Genomic DNA, 21,813 nt, shown 5'->3' with positions numbered 1-21,813 from the left:
TTATTCTGATTAACTTGTTGAATTAGCCCCCCCCACCACCCCCCCACCCCCACCCCTGTCCTTTTTATCCTGACAATGATTCATAGAACCCTCCAATCAACCCTTCGTTTACAAAATTAAATATGGAAGGTTACTACAAAAGCCTTTGTAAAATTCTGTCTTAAATCTTAATGTCTTAATTTTATGAGACAGGTGATAAATTGTTGTCACAGGTAAGCCACAGAATGTCAAGGATTAAAGATAAATGAATTAGTTGACAGGTGATGACATCCTTTGTGCGTCCTCTGCATCTTAAGCTTTTATCTCCATCACTTTGGTGAATTTAATTCAACGAGTAATCACTCAAAAAGGAAAAAATATTTGAGACAATTGCCACAAAACAATGTTCAAAAGCTGGAAAAACTTGTTATCTTCACGAACTCTAGAAACAACCGAGTTCCCCAGTGATGTGAAGATGTGTTGTCACAATTTTTAAAATAAACGCCAAAAAGTTTAAAGTAGTGGTTATTTAAACATCTGTTAAAATAAGTTGCTTTTTTATAAATAGAATCAAAAAAGAATTCATAGCACTGCCCGTTTTCTATAAATTCTGCACCAGTTTTTTTTTACCCCAGCTGGAAAAGGATTGTACTTGACCTGTTCTAGGGTCATGCACGCAGTTATCAATGACCACCAAAAAATATTCTTGTCAAAACAAAGTGAAGTAACACTGACTCTGATGATTCAATACAGTTTGGGGAAGAAACAAAACAAAAGCAGCCAAAGGACAGGGTGTGTCCTTTTAAACTTTGCAGAGCTTGTTTTCCTGCACACAGAGAACAACTCCTCAGTATACATTATATGTTATCTAGGTAGATCATTATCTGTTTTTTTCTTTCTTTTTATTTCTAGGTGTGTTTTGTGGGCAGGGGTGGGGTTGTTGTTGGTGGTGGTGGGGGGGGGGGGGGGGAGGGGGTAAAGACTGTTGAGTGGGTAGATAACTGTATTTTGGCCAGTGTAGTCAGTTATATGTGCTGGAATAACCCTGAATACAGCCAAGTCTGTTTCATCAATAATGACGATGTGTTACAGGTGTTACAGGTGTTTCAGATGTATCCATATATTTCTTGCTTTTACTTTTCATGCACACAGAATAACATTTGCCTAATTAGAATATGTATTTGGAAAGTCTTTCCATTTAACAGTGTAGCTCAGTCATAACCAATAAAAACCAGCTTGATTTAATCACATAAGAATTAAAGAGGGTGCGTACAGTAAACATGAATATGTGAGTTCAGATGTTTATGTTCTCTGAGGGACGTACAGTAAACATGAATATGTGAGTTCAGATGTTTACGTTCTCTGAGGGACGTACAGTAAACATGAATATGTGAGTTCAGATGTTTATGTTCTCTGAGGGACGTACAGTAAACATGAATATGTGAGTTCAGATGTTTACGTTCTCTGAGGGACGTACAGTAAACATGAATATGTGAGTTCAGATGTTTACGTTCTCTGAGGGACGTGCAGTAAACATGAATATGTGAGTTCAGATGTTTACATTCTCTGAGGGACGTGCAGTAAACATGAATATGTGAGTTCAGATGTTTACGTTCTCTGAGGGACGTGCAGTAAACATGAATATGTAAATTCAAATGTTTACGTTCTCTGAGGGACGTGCAGTACACATGAATACGTAAATTCAGATGTTTACGTTCACTGAGGGACATGCAGTAAACATGAATACGTAAATTCAGATGTTTACGTTCTCTGAGGGACATACAGTACGTTCTCTGAGGGACATGCAGTAAACATGAATACGTAAATTCAGATGTTTACGTTCTCTGAGGGACATACAGTACGTTCTCTGAGGGACATACAGTACACATGAATACGTAAATTCAGATGTTTACGTTCACTGAGGGACATGCAGTACACATGAATACGTAAATTCAGATGTTTACGTTCACTGAGGGACATGCAGTAAACATGAATACGTAAATTCAGATGTTTACGTTCTCTGAGGGACATACAGTACGTTCTCTGAGGGACGTACAGTAAACATGAATATGTAAATTCAGATGTTTACGTTCTCTGAGGCATGTTGATCGATGAATGGAAGGAAAGTTTGGCAGCATGACCTTGTGCAAAACTTTTAAAACATTGAAGAATTTTAGCAGTTGTTGTCTGACGTGCATGTGCTAAGTGATGGTTTAAGTACATGAATATTTTCCAAGACCCTCACCGTAACACTGGTCGCTGTTGTAAAAGTGAGAGGTTTTTGAGTATGGGGTAAAATACAAGCCAAATAATTAAAATAAATGTATGTTCTCTGAGAAGGAATTGTTGCCGCAGCAGATGAAAAGGATGTCATTTTGCTGTAGTTCTGTAGATAAGAAAATGACACAGTTTTAATAGTGCGGATGTGAACTTTAAGCTAAAGATTTGTCACCAGTTACAAAGTCCGCTTAAATGTGTTTGTCCATGAAGGTAGATTTTATAATGCCCCCGGCGATTTGTCACTTGTCACACAGCTTTGATCTTAACCCTCTTTGTTGACATAAGTGACCAGGTCTCCAAACAGATTTACCCCCCACCACTGATTGCCTCCAAAAACATGGATACTATGGTGTTAGAACAACATTTTAATAATTAAAACTATACTTTGATCTCAACTTGCATATTAAAATGTTTGCTTTAGCTTGTCAGTCTCATCTTAATTTCTTTTAGGTAAGTATAAGACATTTCCTGAACCACAAAACCATTTTGGTTTGAAGTCCAAACATTGCTATTAACAAAATATGTGCAGCTTTGTGCTCAAAGATGAGAGATGTTTTACCTCCATAGCACAGAATCAGCGATGAAACTTTTGTCAGTTTGATGCAAATATTTTGATTTCAGTTTTAGTTGAATTGAGTTTTAAGATTTGAGTTTAATTTGAATTGTAATGTTAAATTAAAGCTTGAAATGGATTGGCAAACGGTCAGTGGTATACTCAGGGGATTCATGCTTCTTCCACACATCAGCTTTACCCCATCCATATGATGAGTGATAACACCAATCAGTCAAAGCCTACATACTGGCTACTTTACACAACCTTCTTGGTTTCCCTCGGGCCATGGCCGGTTTCCTCCCACCTTAATGCTGGTTGTTGTTGTATAATTGAAATATTCTTGAGTACGGCGTAAAACACCAATCAAATAAATAAATAAATACACAGTATTCTCCTATAAGTTGATACCAGTACTTGTAGTTATTGTCGCTCAAATTCGTTACATGTAATTTCAGTGTGATATTTATTTATTTATTGGATGGGTGTTTTATGGGGTACTCAGGAATACTTCACTTATATGTCGGCAGCAACCATTATGGTGGGAGGAAACCTGACATAAACTGGGGGAAACACCCAGACATCTGCAGGTTGCTGACAGAGCTTCCAACGTTTGACTGGAGAGAAAGCCAGCATGAGTTGGATTTGAACTCACAGCGACCGCATTGCTGCTAGGTTCCTGGGTCATTGCACTGCACTAACCACTAGGTCAGAGAGATGCCCAGTTGAAACGTAATGGCCATTGTGATGATCATACTAACAATCAATACCAGAACCTGAGATTGCTCTGTATGTTTACTTTAATGAGTTACCTGAGCAGGTATATGTAACATACACCTAGGTGATCTTAATGCCAGGTGATTGAGAAATGGGTTTAATTTATTGAACTGTCAGCTCTCTTCATGAGATAAACGACACACACTCGGGTAAGGAATTACATGAAGTGATGTTCATTGTTTGTGATCAAACATGAGTCGGACAGGTAATTAGTGATTTAATATGTTTCGTGATTCAAGTTCGTTACAGTGTCTTCGTGTACATGGATGTGTACAGGTGCCATGGATAATGGGACTGTATGAATGCCATTTAAACTAAAATACAAGGGTAAAAAATGCGACAAAATGCAAAGAGTCATTTTAATTCTGTCATCTTAAAGGCGATGAAAGGTATAGTTGTATGAAAAACTTTCCTGTATAAAATAAGGGTGATGATAGCAGTTTAACAAAACGCATGTGTAATAAGTAATTATAATAAAATAGCTTTATCTAATAAAGCACATTTGATTAATTTTTTTTTTTTAAGTTGTCACTACCTGGAAGGAAAAAAAATTCCTCAGGTGCATGTCACCAATTCAGCTTTAGTTTTTTTACGATCAAAGAAAACAGTAAATTGAAGTATATATCAGATGAAAGACGGTTAAACAGTGCCCAGAAAATAGTTTGATTGAAATAATTTTTTAGAATTTTTTCGACCGTCAGTGTATCAGTGATGTCACATCCATATTTTTTCTGGGTGTAAAGTGGCAGAAACTTAGATGCGATGTTGTCCCAAAATGGCTGGAAAAGTCCACCACAGAATCCAAAGTTTCATTTTACTGGGTTGAAAAAAAATTTGAATAATATTGAATGGCCTTTCATCTGCCTTATACTTCAGCGGAGTGTTTTCTTTGCCTTTAAGACAGTTAGAATCTGACTGCTATCATAATCAAGGGAAGAGATCTTGAGTACAGCATGAAATATTAATCAGATAAATAACTGAACTTCAGTTGAAGTACCTCGGGGATTATTTATCAATGATTTTGCAGTAGTGAAGTACAAAAATTATGTTTTTATTTCTTCTTAGTTTCTTGTCAGTCTTTCATATTGTGGTTGTGTGCGAGGAATGTTTCTTGTCAGCGGATATTAACTGAAATAATGTTTCGTACATGTAGAATGTTGACTTAATGAGCAACATGTCCTGAACATAACCACTTCCGGTACGGTTATGACACTTTTTGGTAACAGTGCTTTCACTTGTTCGCACATGTTTTGCTGTTTTGTTTCACCTCTCAAACAGAAATCTGCTGTAATTTGAACACAGAAACTATTTGTCATAACTCTGAGTGGGATCTTGTTTTGAGAAGGAGACATGTTTGCCGGATAGGTAAAACAAATATAAAGAAACATTATCGAGAATCAATTATTTGTGGTTACTAGACATATTTGTGGTTATTTGACACAGACTTTATGTTATAAGCATCTTGTTGACAATGGTGTTTCTGTTTTTCACTCAAACATAAGGCCAGTGTCTGACTGTAATAAGATGGTTGACACCAGTCGTATCAAACATAGTTCTGTTGTAACTTCGGCGTAAGCCTACAGCATTTTTTTTGATTCTATATGTAACATAAATTTGTTATCTGAGGAAAGCAGTTGACATATTTTGCCCATGGCTGATTCCTTGGCTAAATTGCTCTCACTTTTCCAGATTCTGAGAGTGCTATTGATTTTAGACTCTTCCTGTAAGAGGTAGGATGATATCCTTATGTAAATGTAAATTTTACCACTAGAGGTAATATCTCATGAGATTTATTTGCCTTCTAAAATGCTCTTTTGAGGTCTAATTTTTAGGTCATTCAGAGTAAGTTGAGTAATGATTTCAACTTTCAACGGAGCCTGTCTTCATATTCCGCAGTAGCATACCCTAGCTTCTGGAATGTTCTACCCAGTTACATTAGTATTGTTGGTTATTGACTATATGTAAGAATACTAGCAGTTTTGTGTCCCAAACAATGACCCTGTGTTTATACATGTAAGCAATTTGAAGAGTCAGAGCACATAGAAGTACTAGGCCGGAACCAGTACTGGTGTTGCTGTTGCAACTGCAAATGTCTGTTGTACTTTTATGGCAGAAACAAAATTGCTGTGCGTTTTCTGGCGTTACTGTACAGATCTTTTGTTTTTCTGTTTTTGCCCTTTTTTTTTCGGATGATTGAGTATAGTTTGAATGCTCTCTACAAGCTAGATTGTGCTACATCACTGGTAGGCCATGCTGAAGACACCTCAGAAATGTTAAGTATAATAAAGCCAGGCAGCATGAGGTTGTACTCAGTTTTTAGTATTAGTCTCAGTGTATATTATTAATGTACTCACGATAATAATTTTGTAATCTTGCTTTAATATTTAATTGTGGGCCAAGGTGGTTAGTGTGCCAGTGCAGCACAATGATGCAGGAGCCTCCAGTTAGGGTGCCAGTGCAGCACAATGATGCAGGAGCCTCCAGTTAGTGTGCCAGTGCAGCACAATGATGCAGGAGCCTCCAGTTAGGGTGCCAGTGCAGCACAATGATGCAGGAGCCTCCAGTTAGGGTGCCAGTGCAGCACAATGATACAGGAGCCTCCAGTTAGGGTGCCAGTGCAGCACAATGATGCAGGAGCCTCCAGTTAGGGTGGCAGTGTAGCACAATGATGCAGGGGCCTCCAGCTAGTGTGCCAGTGCAGCACAATGATGCAGGAGCCTCCAGTTAGTGTGCCAGTGCAGCACAATGATGCAGGAGCCTCCAGTTAGGGTGCCAGTGCAGCACAATGATGCAGGAGCCTCCAGTTAGTGTGCCAGTGCAGCACAATGATGCAGGAGCCTCCAGTTAGGGTGGCAGTGTAGCACAACGATGCAGGGGCCTCCAGCTAGTGTGCCAGTGTAGAAAAATGATGCAGGAGCCTCCAGTTAGTGTTCCAGTGCAGCACAATGATGCAGGAGCCTCCAGTTAGGGTGGCAGTGTAGCACAATGATGCAGGAGCCTCCAGTTAGGGTGCCAGTGCAGCACAATGATGCAGGAGCCTCCAGTTAGTGTGCCAGTGTAGGAAAATGATGTAGGAGCCTCCAGTTAGGGTGCCAGTGCAGCACAATGATGCAGGAGCCTCCAGTTAGGGTGCCAGTGCAGCACAATGATGCAGGAGCCTCCAGTTAGGGTGCCAGTGCAGCACAATGATGCAGGAGCCTCCAGTTAGGGTGCCAGTGCAGCACAATGATGCAGGAGCCTCCAGTTACATAGTAAATGACTTATGGTTAACAAATGTGTCATTTATTGAGGATGACATTTTGGGTTTGATTTTAATCGCTGTGAACTAAGTCAGATAAAACATCCTCACCAATAAAAGAACAAGTTATTGTTATCCTTGAGCATTTTCTTTTCTACTCGGTCACAAAACAAACTTCTAAATCCCACTCAGAGACAACATGGTAAATCTTTTCTTGTGTCTCAGCTGAGCTGTATTAATTTTGGTTGTTTTTTTTTTTGCGACTCCCACCCCAACACACACACACCATCAAGTTAGAGAGAAGTGAAAAGCCAGAGTTCTGTGATGAGTCAGTCATTTGTCCACCCGTTTATGTTTCCTGGGGCATTACATCTGACATATAAACACTTGTATGTGAGAATTAAGTAGAATATTTACTCTAAGTGACTTTCTTTTGGATTGGTGTAATCAACCAACTAATGTATATTATTTCCTGCCCTGGTGGTTGTATAGATTCGTTAGGGGGTTTCTGTGTTATGAAAGTTGATTCTGTGCAGTAGTCTTGCTAAACAAATGTACATTAATTAGACGTGTGGTAAATTACCTAAACTTTCGCTCCTCCAAAAATTTGCATTTTTACATGAAGAAATGATATGTTGAAATGACCATTCATGATAGGTTTGTTTTCTTCAAATCAGCGTGAAGTGGAAAATGAGGCTACAACTGATAATGAATACTCACCCTGATTGTTGAGTTAACACATTATTTAATACTGGGAGAAAACAATATGAAAATTGCTCCGTTTATTTGTTTGTTTGGTGAGTATATTTTCCTGGTAGAATATCAAACTACCTTCAAATAAACCTCAAAACATCTCTCTAAAGTCGATGGAATCTCCAGAAACAGGCCAAATATGAAGCACAGAATTTTAAGTGCTTTTACCTTATCTTACCTTTGCTTTAAGTGCAGCATGACTACCAGTACGTCAGACACTTACATTGTTGCATGGTTTGAAATATAAACCAGTTAAAGCCAGTATAATGTAATTCTTCAACCTTTTCGCATGTTGCAAAGTGTTTATTCACCCATTTTCTGTTTTCTTCTTTGTAGACTGTTTAATAAAATTATACTTCTCTTTGAAGGCCTGAAAGCGGCCAAACCATCCAATGTGGTTTTGTCACTGAAATGGAGTTACAAATCGAGTTGAAAGTTGCTCTTTCACATGCGAAAAGGTTGAGGAATAAGGTTAAGTCAGAAATACCTTTATGGAATCAACCTCATTGGTTAATACTTAATGTACATGTAATATAGCAGGTCAGATGCTAAGATCCTGGAAATCTTGACAGAATTGATGGTCTCAGTGTTCAGACCTGAAGTTGGCAGGCAGGATCTTAGAGCACAAGAGGTGGTGGGTACATGGACACTCCAGCCTGTATAAACAATAGCTGATTTATGCGGCGTATGTTAACACAGTCTGTGACAGCCCTGATTAATTTGTGTGTAACTAAATAGTAATATAAAAACCACAACAGGTCAAATGTGGTGTCTTATCGGTCACTGACAGATGTCTTTGTAGATTTTCAAAGTCAGCAGAACTTTGCTTTTGTTAATGTTGAAGTGTTGTTGAGGTTATTGTGGAAGTGTTCTATATAGGCAAGGAAGTTTGTAGGAAGGTTTAGGCTCTGAACTGACTTGTATCAGTTTTTTCCTGGTGGGAAAGGCCGGGGAATCTGAATGATAATGGAATTATTAGATATTACACATTTTAAATATATGTTCAGGCGTATGTTCATAATGATTTTGTAAGAGGACGCCCTGATTATGGGCTCAAGTTTTAAATTTCATCTTGAAAGCTCAAAACTGGCTTGTTCCATTTTTTTTTTTTTTTCAATCTGCAGTTTACATGGATTCTTTCTAACAAGATCATGTGTTTGGGCTGCTGAAATCTGAGGGATTAGGGCTGCTGAAATCTGAGGGATTAGGGCTGCTGAAATCTGAGGGATTAGGGCTGCTGAAATCTGAGGGATTACCTGCTTCTATCAGTATGGGAATGTTTCCTCAGGTTATGAAATTGTACCTCAGAAGACTGAATTATTTATAATATGTTTTTTCTGCTAAGAATTATAATACTTCCTATACTTCATTTACCCTAATTCCTCAACTTTTTTACCCATGAAAGAGCAACTCTCGGCATACTTTATCGTCGCTTTTAACTTGCCTTTGGACACATTCACGTTGGTTGGTTTGGCTGATTTCAGGGTATCATAGAAAGAATAAGTTAATTAGTCTATACAGAACAATGCCATCATAATATGCTTAAATAAACATGTGAAAAACTTGAAGAATTACAGTAAACATTTTTGTCAGTCGTCATACAACAGCAGCAAGTTGTGGATGGTCGTGGGTTTCCACCGGGGCCCTGCCCAGTTACCTCCCATCTTAATGCTTGCCGTCGTCGTATAAGCGAAATATTCTTGAGTATGGCGTAAAACACACATCAAATAAATAAATAAATACATGCAACAGAAAAAAGTTTTCATTGCTCTGAAATGTTGTGTTTTGCAGACACTGTTGAGGATATGGGACTGTTTTTTGCTGGAGGGGCCCAAAGTGCTGTTTCGCTTTTCGCTGGCAATCCTGAAGGTCCACCAGCATGATTTGCTGCAGAAGACGGACACAATCAGCGTCATGCGCCACCTGAAGGCATGCGCTAAGCTCACCTATGACATCGATGGATTGATCAAAGTATGTGGCAGACGCTTACTTTTGTCCGCAGACACTTACTTTTGTCCGCCATATTTTAGACATGTGTTTTTAATAATAGATCTTGGTTGCGTGCTATAAAAGATCATGCTGACACTAACCATTTGTCTTTAATCTAGTTGCACACATCTAAGGCATTGATGAAAACTTTTTTAATCAGAAAAAGTCACATTGAAAACAAAACCTTACCAAAATGTGAGAGTCAAAAAAATTTTAATCATTGATGTTAAAGAGTTTAAACAAAGTTTTATAGCAACACAAAGGGTAAACTTTTTACAGCCATGCATGATTCAAGTTAAGGAAAGTTAAGCAAAACACATAGGGCTATGTGTTTTTGGTTGTGTCAAGGAAATATCTTTTTACAAGAAAATGATTCACTTCAGAACTAAAACTGTCAAGATCTTATTCAATGATATAGAACAAAGTTGCCTTATTTCATGAATACAGGTGTATAGTGGTTGAGCTAAAAGGTTATTGGGACATTTGCAGGAAGAGCAGTGTAGACATCCTCAGCTGAAACTCCCCTGACCAGTCTTTCAGCTCATATATTCTTCCGATGTAATATGTGTCAGATATTCTTGAGTACGATGTAAAACTCCAGTCAAATAAATAAATGAATCAGTTATTCTCCAAATAACCAGATTGACCAATAACTGTTAGAGTACATATGGTGATTACATTATGGAGATAATTAACATTTATTATCTTATTGAATGTACTAACATTTTTAGACGGCCTTCGAGGAGTTAGCTCCCTTCCCAAGCCGCCGTGACATCAGCATCAAACAAGCTTGTTACCTGAACGTCTTGAAGGACAAGTACAAGAAGCGAGAATGGCACAGGAGAGCTTACGTTGAGCGGGAACAAATGGTAACAGTTTAAGTAATGAGCTACACCAATCGCTACTACAGAAAATAGGAGAGGATTTGAGAATTATTAGTTATCTCCCCTTACAAGATTCTTTCTTCTCATTTGAAGCTTTACAGTACTAACATCAAATTAGGCCCAGGTGATTTCATATGAAGCATTTTTAGCTTAAAGAAATGTAAAGCACAATATTTAACTCAGGCCGGAAAAAATGAAGAAATTGCAATATGAGTCTTTATACAAACTTGCCACCGTGTGCAGTAAATTGGCTAGCAAAAAAATATGTTTTTTCACACGTCATTTTTATAATGTTTTTGAACTTCAGCTACTGGAGCAGAAAGCAGATTCGGAGAATGCGATGTTGATTGAGTGCGTGGCAGAGTATGATGAAGGTAAGACAAGGTTTTCCTGGATTTGTTTATCACTGATTTATCCATCAGATTATACACGGCTTGCGTGTTCTGCCTGAGCGTACAACCGTTTAAAATGAAAAAGATTAAACACGATGACTGCATGATCAGTTCTAGTGAAATTTTATGAATTTGTGCTTTCTACCCATTTGATTGGTTAGTGTAATATGTGTCAGTGCCTGACAACCTGGCTAAAACTGGATTTGAACTCACACTTCATTGGACTACAGTCTGTCATTTCTGTCTGTCATAGAACTTCTTCTGCTACCAGCCCGGGTGATTTTCCAACATGGCTTTAAGGCAAATGTGAACAAAAAATGTAGTAAAATATTCAGTTGGCCATTCAGTCAAATTTTTTACTTTAGATCTTCGTTATTGGCCATTCATTTAACTAGGGCAAGATGAAACGAAAAACTATGCAGTGGACTTCTTATGGAAAAAAAATTGCACCTAGTGTTTTAAATCTTTCACGTTGAACTACACTTAAGTTTACCCACATTTCAAAACTTTATCATTTCTGAAAGCCACCTGAGACACATAACATGTACATCTAGCACATTAAAATGGTCTAATCTTTGTTTGTTTCTTCAAACAGGTAAACTGTGGTTATGTCACAGTGAAAACAACATCTCCAAGGTGTGCAAAGTGAACTGCTCAGAGAACATGATGTACAACCTGGCCTTGGAGGTAAGTTGTAACCTTACAGGTAAACTGTGGATATGGCACACTGAGAACAAGGTGTGCAAAGTGAACTGCTTAGAGAACATGATGTACAACCTGGCCTTGGAGGTAAGTTGTAACCTTACAGGTAAACTGTGGTTATGTCACACTGAGAACAAAGTGTGCAAAAGTGAACTGCTCAGAGAACATGATGTACAGCCTGGCCTTGGAGGTAAGTTGTAACCTTACAGGTAACTTGTGGTTATGTCATGCTGAGAACAAAGTGTGCAAAGTGAACTGCTCAGAGAACATGATGTACAACCTGGCCTTGGAGGTAAGTTGTAACCTTACAGGTAAACTGTGGATATGGCACACTGAGAACAAAGTGTACAAAAGTGAACTGCTTAGAGAACATGATGTACAACCTGGCCTTGGAGGTAAGTTGTAACCTTACAGGTAAACTGTGGTTATGTCACACTGAGAACAAAGTGTGCAAAAGTGAACTGCTCAGAGAACCTGATGTACAACTTGGCCTTGGAGGTAAGTTGTAAAATTACAGGTAACTTGTGGTTATGTCATGCTGAGAACAAAGTGTGCAAAGTGAACTGCTCAGAGAACATGATGTACAACCTGGCCTTGGAGGTAAGTTGTAACCTTACAGGTAAACTGTGGATATGGCACACTGAGAACAAAGTGTACAAAAGTGAACTGCTTAGAGAACACGATGTACAACCTGGCCTTGGAGGCAAGTTGTAACCTTACAGGTAAACCATGGTTATATCTCGTTGAGATCAAGGTGTGCAAAGTGAACTACTCTGAGAACATGATGTACACCCTGGCTTTTTAGGCAAGTTGTAACCTTACAGGTAAACTATGGTTATGTCACTCTGAGAACAAGGTGTAACCAGTATGGTAGATTGAAAGAGAAAGACTTTACTGAGTCTAGTAAACCAAATAAAATCTTCCTTTGTAACAATTATGTACTATAAAGTATTTGTAATTCACAGTGTTTTGTACGGCAGAATTGAAATTACCTGGTAATACATGTAATTTGTCGTCTAGACAACAGGGGACATCGGCCATGTTTCTAACTATAGCGACCTGAGTGAGTTTGATGGTTGAACTGAACGTTTGATTGTTCACTCAAAGTCAGGTAAATGTCGCTAGACATTTGGAAGCCTCAGCTTTATGAGATGATGTTTAAAATAACAGCACAATTTTTATCACGGTCAGCAATATGTCTCGAAAAAAAAGGGTCATCTTTATGACCATTTAAAGGTAAGAGAAGTGAATCAGAATTTTGACATTTTCACCAACTGTGAATTTGAAGTTGTTTCTTGAAGTTTCCTGGATACCTTGTTTAATGAGTTGCTGTAATCATTTAGAACTGGAATATCTGTATCAGGTTTTCATTTGCAGAGTGTCTGTACCGGTGTTTGTGTACTTCATTATGGACCTCTATAATCTGAAAGGAATAAGCAGTAACATTGGAAAACAATTTATTAAAATTGGAACAAAGGCAGTATTACATGAATATCTTTATTAAGATCAGCTGAACTCTTTAAAATCAAAGTTTTGATGTTTGCGGCTCTAATGAGGCTTGTTACCCAACTAATAGGCGAGCGTGATGGACAAGCAGTGATAATCTAGGCTGCACTGATAACAGTCTTCTCCTATTGAAGTTAGCTTTTATAACGAATATGATTATCTCATTTTTTCTTAGCTGTAAGGTTAATGTTGAAAGGGAATGAACTCATGTGTGGTCACACTAAAGGGGGGTAACTCCCAAACACATCCAGGCGAAGGGAGACAAATCTTGCATCTGATCAGTTAACTGAGGAGATTCAAGCTCCTCTCTCCAGTTATGGCATTGTAATATGAAGTTGGACATAGATATACATTGTATAACTGATGGATTTACTACTGATGAAACATTTATATATCTTTGTGTTTTGTATGTGTTTCACCGATGTGATTTTATTATAAACTGATGCTGTATTTTCGGTATGTGCTTATTACCTTATTTTCATCTTATCTTGTTTTGCCCAGTTCGAGTCTCGGGTGTTGTGTATGACAGCCCTGAGAACAGACATCATGTTGATTGGAACCGTTGCCTGGTCACTGTTAGCTTTCGACACCCGCTCCAGGTATGATGTGTGAGAAAATGTTATGTTTTATTTTTTTATTTATTATTATACAGTGTTAAAATATCATGATTCTGTGTGCACACTGCTTGATATCAGGTGTGTCTATTGGATGATATCAGGTGTGTCTATTGGGTAATATCAGTTGTGTCTGTTGGTGATATCAGTTGTGTCTGTTGGGTGATATCAGGTGTGTCTGTTGGCTAATATCAGTTGTGTCTGTTGGCTAATATCAGTTGTGTCTGTTGGGTGATATCAGGTGTGTCTGTTGGCTAATATCAGGTGTGTCTGTTGGCTAATATCAGTTGTGTCTGTTGGGTGATATTAGGTGTGTCTATTGGGTGATATCAGGTGTCTGTTGGGTAATATCAGTTGTGTCTGTTGGGTGATATCAGGGGTGCATATTCTGTGATGTCAGGTGAGTCTGTTGGGTGATATCAGGTGTGTCTGTTGGGTGATATCAGGTGTGTCTGTTGGGTAATATCAGTTGTGTCTGTTGGGTGATATCGGGGGTGCATATTGTGTGATGTCAGTTGAGTCTGTTGGGTGATATCAGGTTTGTCTATTGGGTGATGTCGGGTGTGTCTGTTGGGTAATATCAGTTGTGTCTGTTGGGTGATATCAGGTGTGCATATTGTATAATATGAAGGTGTGTCTGTTGGGTGATATCATGGGTGCATATTGTGTGATGTCAGGTGTGTCTTTGGTGTTGTCAGGTGTGTCGGTTGGGTAATATCAGGGGTGCATTTTGGGTGAAGTCAGGTGTGCATATTGTGTGATGTTAGGTGTGTGTTGGATGATGTCAGTTGTGCCTGTTGGGTGATACCGTTTGTGCCTGTTGGGTGAAATCAGGTTTGCCTGTTGGGTGGTGTCATGTGTGCCTGTTTGGTGATGTCGTGTGCTTGTTTGGTGATGTTAGGTGTGCCTGTTGGGTGATATCAGGTGTGTTGGGTGATGTCAGGTGTGCATATTATGTGATGTCAGGTATGTCTGTAGGGTGTGCCTGTCGGGTGATATTAGGTGTGCTTGTTGGATGATGTCAGGTGTGCTTGTTGGATGATATCAGGTGTGTCTGTGGGTGATATCAAGAGTGCCTGTTGGGTGATGTCAGGTGTGCATATTGTGTGATGTCAGGTGTGTCTGTTGGGTGATATCAGGTGTGCCCCTCGGGTGAAGTCAGGAGTGCCTGTTGGGTGATATCAGGTGTGCCTTTTGGGTGGAGTCAGGTGAGCCTTTCGGATGGAGTCAAGTGTGCCTGTTGGGTGATGTCAGGGGTGTCTTTCAGGTGATATCAGGTGTGCACATTGTGTAATATCAGGTGTGCAGGCAGGGAGATATCAAGCGGTTGTTATGTGAGAGAGTTGATTGGACCCTCAGCCAGTATTACAGTAGCAGGCCACGACTGTCAGTGACATGATCATGTTATGTGTCCAGTTCCATGGAAATTCTGCATGACAAAGATACCAAAACAGAGGAAAACCCATCGATGGGCCTGTCAGTTTACTCCCCCATAAACCAGATAATGCCACCCATGTTTTTGTGACACTCAAACACAGCCTTGCTTGGTGTGTTGCTAATGGGTCAAAGACAACTACTGGTCAGACTCAGGTGCCAATACATTACAACTCAGGGGAACTGAGGTCAGAAGTCTGGTGTCAGTGTATTATGATCAGTGGTACCTTAAGCATTCCAGTCAGGTAGAACAAGAAATGATATTGTGACTGGTTTTCTACATGAGCATCATGATGCAACCAAACTATTGTTGAAAAGTCAGGTTTAAACCCAAAGGAAGTTTATGCATGTAATTAATATGAATGTAAAAGTTCATGTAAGTTAATGGTTTTGTTGATATTGTCATCAGGGAGCAGAAGTGGGAGTTACAGCTTCATGATGCTGTGTTGTCGTTGTGTGTCCTGAAGGATGGTAAGCAATGTAGAGTGTTTGCAGCTCTGGCCGATGGAACCTTGGCAGTGCTGGAGGTCAGTCATAACAGAGAAACTTACACCATACAATATGTATACTTTTACATTGTTATATATATTATTTATTAAAGATTATTGTAAAAACTAGTCACGGATAAATGGTATATCTTTTCTTATGGAATGTCAGGTCCAAGCTGGATTGACCACTCAGGTCCAAGCTGGATTGGCCACTCTTCTCTCGCAATACAAAAGTAACTGTACTGCCACAAGTTTGTCCACAAAACGTCCTTGTAAAATCACAACTTTGTCCTTGTCAGAACGCTTCCATGCAGCGAAGAATGAGGGCTTTTGCAATGCCAAACTAGTGCATTTCACAAACGAGGTCATTACAATAATAAATTTATTCCAATGCTGGGTGATATCGGGTGATGTTGGAACATATGGTCTTGTTTACAGAATGTAGGCTCTAGCCTGCCCAAGTTGGATGTGTTCTACGTACCTGTGGGAAAATCATCTGTGACATCCATGTCATTGCTCAACGACCAGCTGTGGTGTGCCTCAGGGAACATGGTGTACGTTCTGCATGCCAGGTGAGAAGTGGAAGAGTCCCTTAGATTGGTTTGAAGTCAATATGACCTGCTTAGTTTGTCTCCTTAAACTGTTGACAATGTTGTCAGTTAATCCTGCAGATGTTGTTACAGAAGTTGTCGAGGAAGTTGTATTTTATTTGTCACTCAGCACACACCGAGTCAAACTTGATGTCTTATGAGCAGAATGAATGTGAAAACTGAAAAGCCATCTTGTTCGTGAGAAATGTGGACCCTTCCATCAAATTTCCCTGTAGAGGACATATTTACATGATCAGAAAACCTGAAAAATGTGAACGTTTTCAAGATTAAGTAACATAAAAAGATGGATTTTTTATTTTATGTTCACTCCATTACTAGATTTAAGGTCACCTCACCAGTAAAAACACAAAATGAAACTTGTATCACCTAAGCGTATCTCTATATATTTTTGATAGAATTATTAAGCCGTTATGTTTCTCTGTATGAAACACCATGTGGTACAAACTCACACCATGTGGTACAAACTCTTCTTCTAATTTACCACAGAACTCTGGATCCGATGGACAACTTCACAGTATCCGCCAATCCATATGATCAAGTCCTCAGTCTGGTACCTGGGGAGTTTGGCATGTGGATCTCCCTCAAAGGATCCTCCATCTTGGAATTGTGGGATACCAAGGGCCTCTCTTGTAAGATGCTGTACGACACTCGTGCAGGCAGATACCCCAACCTGAGAAAGGTCAGTCAAGGTCAAAGTTGAAAGTCAATAGAAAGAAACTACTTTATTGTAAATCAGTGGCTTCACTTTGTTCCTTTCTGAGAAAGGTCAATCAAGATCAAAGCAGAAAATTGTGGAAAGACATTTCCCCTTATTGTTAACCATTGGCCTCACTTTTTTCCCTCTTGAGAAAGATTTGTGAAGGTCAAACATGAAGGTTGTTAGGAAAAGAGTGACTTACCTTATTGTAAGTTCCTAGCTTAACCTTTTTCCTTCCTAAGAAATCCATTGTTGTAAATCAGTGGCGTTGGGTTGTTTCCTCCTGATAAAAGTCTAAGGTCAAAGCTTGCTTTGTTGTGAATTACTGGTTTAATTTCACTTATTCTCTCAGTCCCCTTTGGGAGTATAATGGTTTGGGTGGGGCCCCTTACTTGCCTTCAGTAAGGCATCTCAGCGAAGCAGCTCTAGATAAAAGAGCGTTGGAAATCCGTCCTGTAACAAGGAGGCACCTTACATGCACTATAAGGATTCCTTCGTCAACATATGACTGAAAAATTGTTAAGTACGACGTTAAACCCCAAGTACTCACTCACTCACTCACTTATTCTCTCGGGGAACAAGAGATCACCAGTACATCTTGTTGATTTGTCTCTTCTCGGGTCACCTCCTTCCTGCAGTGCCTGTTACTAAGGCTGGTCGTTTGCTTTTTGTGAATTTCATGTATTTGTTACCATTGGCGTTTGACACCTTACTCAAGAACATTTCACTTTCACAACGTAAATCTCCGTGAGGTGCCTGAGAAATCTTGTGACAAAATTAAACCTGTGAGAGCAAGGTTTGAGTGCCTGACCGCAGGATTTGAGGTCATGACCTCATTGAGGTTGTAAGCTCAAGTCCTGGTCTTGCTTGTTGAGCTGCAGTTTATAGTCCAGAGCTTTATCAGATATGTGGCAAAGCGTGAGATTTTCCTCCATTATGTAAACTTGAACGCTATTCAGTGAATGAAAACCTATGGAGTATGGTGTATGGCTGTCAAGTAAAAATATGTATAAGAATAATTTTATGGTTTATACATTCCATTTTTCTTAGATGTGTGGCATAAAACAGCGAGTAAAAAAAATAAGCGTCATTTATTTTCTACAGGAGGATGACTCCTACTTCAACAAGGCTCGCATAACATCCATCTATTCCCATGGTAACACAGTCATGGTAGGCACTGGTGATGGTGTTCTTATCACCTTTGAAGTGGTAGAGAGGCTTCCCACAAAATCCTCGCCAGACGGATCACAATGCAGCGAGAGTCGCTCCAGCTCACCATTTTACATCTCCAATCCTAGAGAGCCTCACTCCTCTGTTTCTTTGAACTCTGTGAATGATGCCAAGGACAAAGTCAAGGAGTATTTTGAAAGACTGGAGATGCCATTGTACCAAAGGGAGATAACAAGCATGGATGAAAATTTGGCATGGGAGCCAAATTTGGAGTGTTCCAGTCCGAGGACTGATGTCTTAAGGGACTTTGATACAATCTCTTATCCAAGCTCTCTTGCCTGTAGTGAAATTTCAAATTCCATTTCGATGCATGACAGTTCAGTACAGAGCAAGGGAGATAATTCCGACAGTGAACAAGGTCAGGTTTTGAGGGCTGAGACCAGGATTGTGGAAGAAGGGAGAGAACTGCTTCTGGCTCAGGATTTCGTAACCCAAGACTGTCCATCTCCTTCCACACCTACAGCAGATGGCCTGACCTTGTTCAACAAGAACGACCTTGAGCGCCAGGACAACATCAATGACAGTGGCTTGAAGGGTGAGACAGCTGAAGTCGTGAAGACGACCGTTCATGGAAAGTACATCTGCCAAGAAAATGGCAGTGATACTTGCATCGTACCACAGGAAAACAACCCAAATGCAAATGTTGTGGATGACAATCTGAACAACAACAACAATAATATCCCCAAGATAAACATTAATGGAGAACATGTGGTTAGTGAAAAGGAGACTGGAGGGAGCACTTCTGAAGAGAACAGTCTGTTTGCAAGCGTGACATCAAACGAGTCCTTCCGCACTTGTGAAGATAAAAATGACAACGTAAAAGACGTGTCTGAAATCACTGTTGACAGCAGCTCAAACGATTTTGTCAGCTGTACAGGTAACAGTGAAGATATATTCGAAGATGAAGTTTTTTACGAGGCCATGAATGAGGCAGCGTCCAATAACGACAAACCAGCTGAGAAGCCTTCCGAGCTGACTGTGAACGAAACATCGCGTCCAAGGTCACCGGGCCAATCCAAGGACAAACTGAGAAGCCGACCTTTGAAGATAAGAAAGCGCTCCAAAAAGCTGACGTCAGAGGTTCAGTATCGCCTTGACTTCTCCGACATGAAAGTTTCCATTGACTCCACAGTCAGCTCATCTTCATTTTCGGAGAGAAGAAGTTCGCTGATGTCGAATTGGTACCCCAGCGACTCTTCTCTGGATCAGCTGAAGAGCAGCCTCAGGGGAGACAACTCCTGCAGCATGTCGCAACTCTACACCAAACCCAGTGAGAAAATCGCTATGGCAACCACTCCACCCATCATCATTGCTTCGCACAAGACAAATCAGTTCCTGGAAATGTCAGCATTTAAGAGGGTGTCCAGCTCGGACACCCACATGGATTCTGTGGGCCTGTCCAGTTTGGAGGACATGTCATCACACAAGGAGTGTGAATCCTCAGAGGCTAAGGGTCAGCTGGGGGTAGGGAGAGTCCAGATCAGCCATAACTCCAGCTCTACCTCACTCTGCAGCCTGACAGAAGCACAGCTCTACGCCTTCGACCTTGTATTACAGGCCAAGGTCAAGATCTCAGACAAGCCAGTGAAATGTCTTCTCCCCACAAGGTTTGTCTCATGTTCTGTTTTTCTTTTTTTTTTTTGACGGAGTGGGGGGTGGGGAGTGTCATGTGAAAAATTGGTAGGTTATATGCTGTTTATTTTCCCATGAAGACATAGTGAGGTCTTTTTTGTTGACATACACCCCAGAATCTATCAAATCTTTGATAACAATGAAAAAAAAAAAAAAAAAAAAAGAAAATTGAAAATTGCATTGGAAAGCTATACCATTTAAATTGTTAGATGAAGTAATGTGGTTAATAAATAGTCTCAACTTGTGGAGAAAGTTTTGTTAAGGGCAAAGTTACTAACTATCACTACTAACTAACTATGGTTTACTAACCAGTGATAATAATTGAACGTTGTAGAAGGTGTCACTGACGCAACACTTGTGAGCTGGTTTATAGGCCTAAAAATAAAGGCGTGTCCTTTGTCAGATTCCAGTCAATCCACCTGACTTAAAGCATCAGTTACAGGTGAAAAAAGGAAACTTTCAACTGCAGAAATTCTCCTTTGCTATTTCAGTGTGAAACAGGAAACAGTGATAGTGAGCTGTGCTGGTTGCCATGGTGATGATGAAGCTGTGCTCAGATGGAGGAAGGATGGCAATGAGGTAGGCTTTGTGGGAAGATGCCATCTTACCTGTGTTACTACTTGTTTGTTGATTTCCAAATCAAACCCCCAAATCTTATTATTGGAGTGCTTTGTTGTTCTGAGAAAAATTACATTCTGAATATTGCATAACATCATATGTGACTTGTAATTAATAATGAGTAAGTAAAAGTGGAATGGACAGTTTAGGTGACAACGCGCCAGTCTGATGGGACGTTTCAAATTTTGTGATTAAAGAGCAAAAAATGATCAACTTTGATCTGATATGTTACGCTGTGCCATAAAATCTTTAATCACTAGCAGCATCGTTGGTATTGACAGTTTATGTATATATATATATATATATATATATATATATATATATCATATACAGTATACTGTATTTTTTTTCTATATTGCAACATTAACTTATCTTTCAGAAAATTTGGACAAATGAACCAATCTATGAGATTTGCCAGACAACAAACAAGGCCAAGCTGCCGACATACATGCGCAATAGCGTGTCTTCCTCTCAGTCGAGTAGTGAGAGTAGAACAAGTAGCAGCTCAGTGGTTGCCCTGAACAACATCTGAGGGACACTTGGGGAAGCTGGAGGGCCTTCGATGACAGAGTTGTCCCCCTTGGGTGGGTCAGATGTATTGTGACTTGAAATACCAATAGATGTGGAGAGAAGACCATGTCCAGGTTTAGTGAAAGGTGGTCGCTGCGTTTACCTAATACCAGGACATGGCAGCTGACAAATGCTTTTGCCGTTGTCATGATTCACACCTCTCATTTGAGAAGGCTTTCCTTGGAAATGAACATTGATTGTCACCAATTGTTGCCAAAAGGAAGATCTAGCCAGTAAAGGAGGACACACGTGTTCTGGACTTCTGGGCAGTCTGTGAACAGAGCATTTTTGTACAGCTGTTGCTATGTTTTAGGGCAAATTTGCAATAGTTTATGGAGAATAACGGGCTGTTTTCTACAGAAGTCTGTTATCCATGGCACACTCACACTTACATGATCATTTTGGCTGCCCTTCATGGGACAAATTACAGCAGAATCTCGTTGGAGCGTGAATCTGACTGTAAAGAACTGATGCGAGCTTTTCTGCTACTTATTCTCAGATTTGACAATTTTTGTTGCCATTCATATTGGCAGATGAAAATTTGGTATTGCCAAAATAGATAGTAGTCTATTTTGGAGGGAAATGGTTATGCTCTTTCCCTCAAAATGTCCATGTATTTTTGACATGGAAAATGTATGTGTATTTTTGACATGGAAAATGTATGTGTATTTTTGACATGGAAAGTGCATGTGTATTTTTGACATGGAAAATGTATGTGTATGTTTGAAATGAAAAAGGTATGTGTTTGTTTGACATGGAAAATGTATGTGTATTTTTGACATGGAAAATGTACAAGTATTTTCAATAGTAATACAGTTGCATTCCAGTGCCTTATATGTGTTTTATTAAACACTTGCCTTAACAATTAT

The 21,813-nt window shown here is 39.5% G+C and overlaps 1 protein-coding gene across 1 annotated transcript in view; it reads left to right on the top strand.

Annotated features, from left to right (window-relative positions):
- Positions 1–21,359, top strand: part of LOC135480392 (uncharacterized) — a 139,098-nt gene extending 117,739 nt beyond the window's left edge. The window contains exons 20-30 of the mRNA XM_064760221.1: positions 9,369–9,548; positions 10,298–10,435; positions 10,758–10,824; positions 11,438–11,529; positions 13,552–13,649; positions 15,508–15,625; positions 16,025–16,158; positions 16,684–16,876; positions 17,999–19,731; positions 20,248–20,335; positions 20,754–21,359. Coding sequence (XP_064616291.1) covers positions 9,369–9,548; positions 10,298–10,435; positions 10,758–10,824; positions 11,438–11,529; positions 13,552–13,649; positions 15,508–15,625; positions 16,025–16,158; positions 16,684–16,876; positions 17,999–19,731; positions 20,248–20,335; positions 20,754–20,906 — 2,994 coding nt within the window. The 3' untranslated portion in view covers positions 20,907–21,359. The remainder of the gene's footprint in view (positions 1–9,368; positions 9,549–10,297; positions 10,436–10,757; positions 10,825–11,437; positions 11,530–13,551; positions 13,650–15,507; positions 15,626–16,024; positions 16,159–16,683; positions 16,877–17,998; positions 19,732–20,247; positions 20,336–20,753) is intronic.
- Positions 21,360–21,813: the final 454 nt, after the last annotated feature.

Source organism: Liolophura sinensis, chromosome 13 (assembly GCF_032854445.1).
Source record: "Liolophura sinensis isolate JHLJ2023 chromosome 13, CUHK_Ljap_v2, whole genome shotgun sequence".
In the NCBI taxonomy this organism is placed as follows: Eukaryota; Metazoa; Mollusca; class Polyplacophora; order Chitonida; family Chitonidae; genus Liolophura; species Liolophura sinensis.
This window is presented reverse-complemented; position numbering and strand designations above follow the sequence as displayed.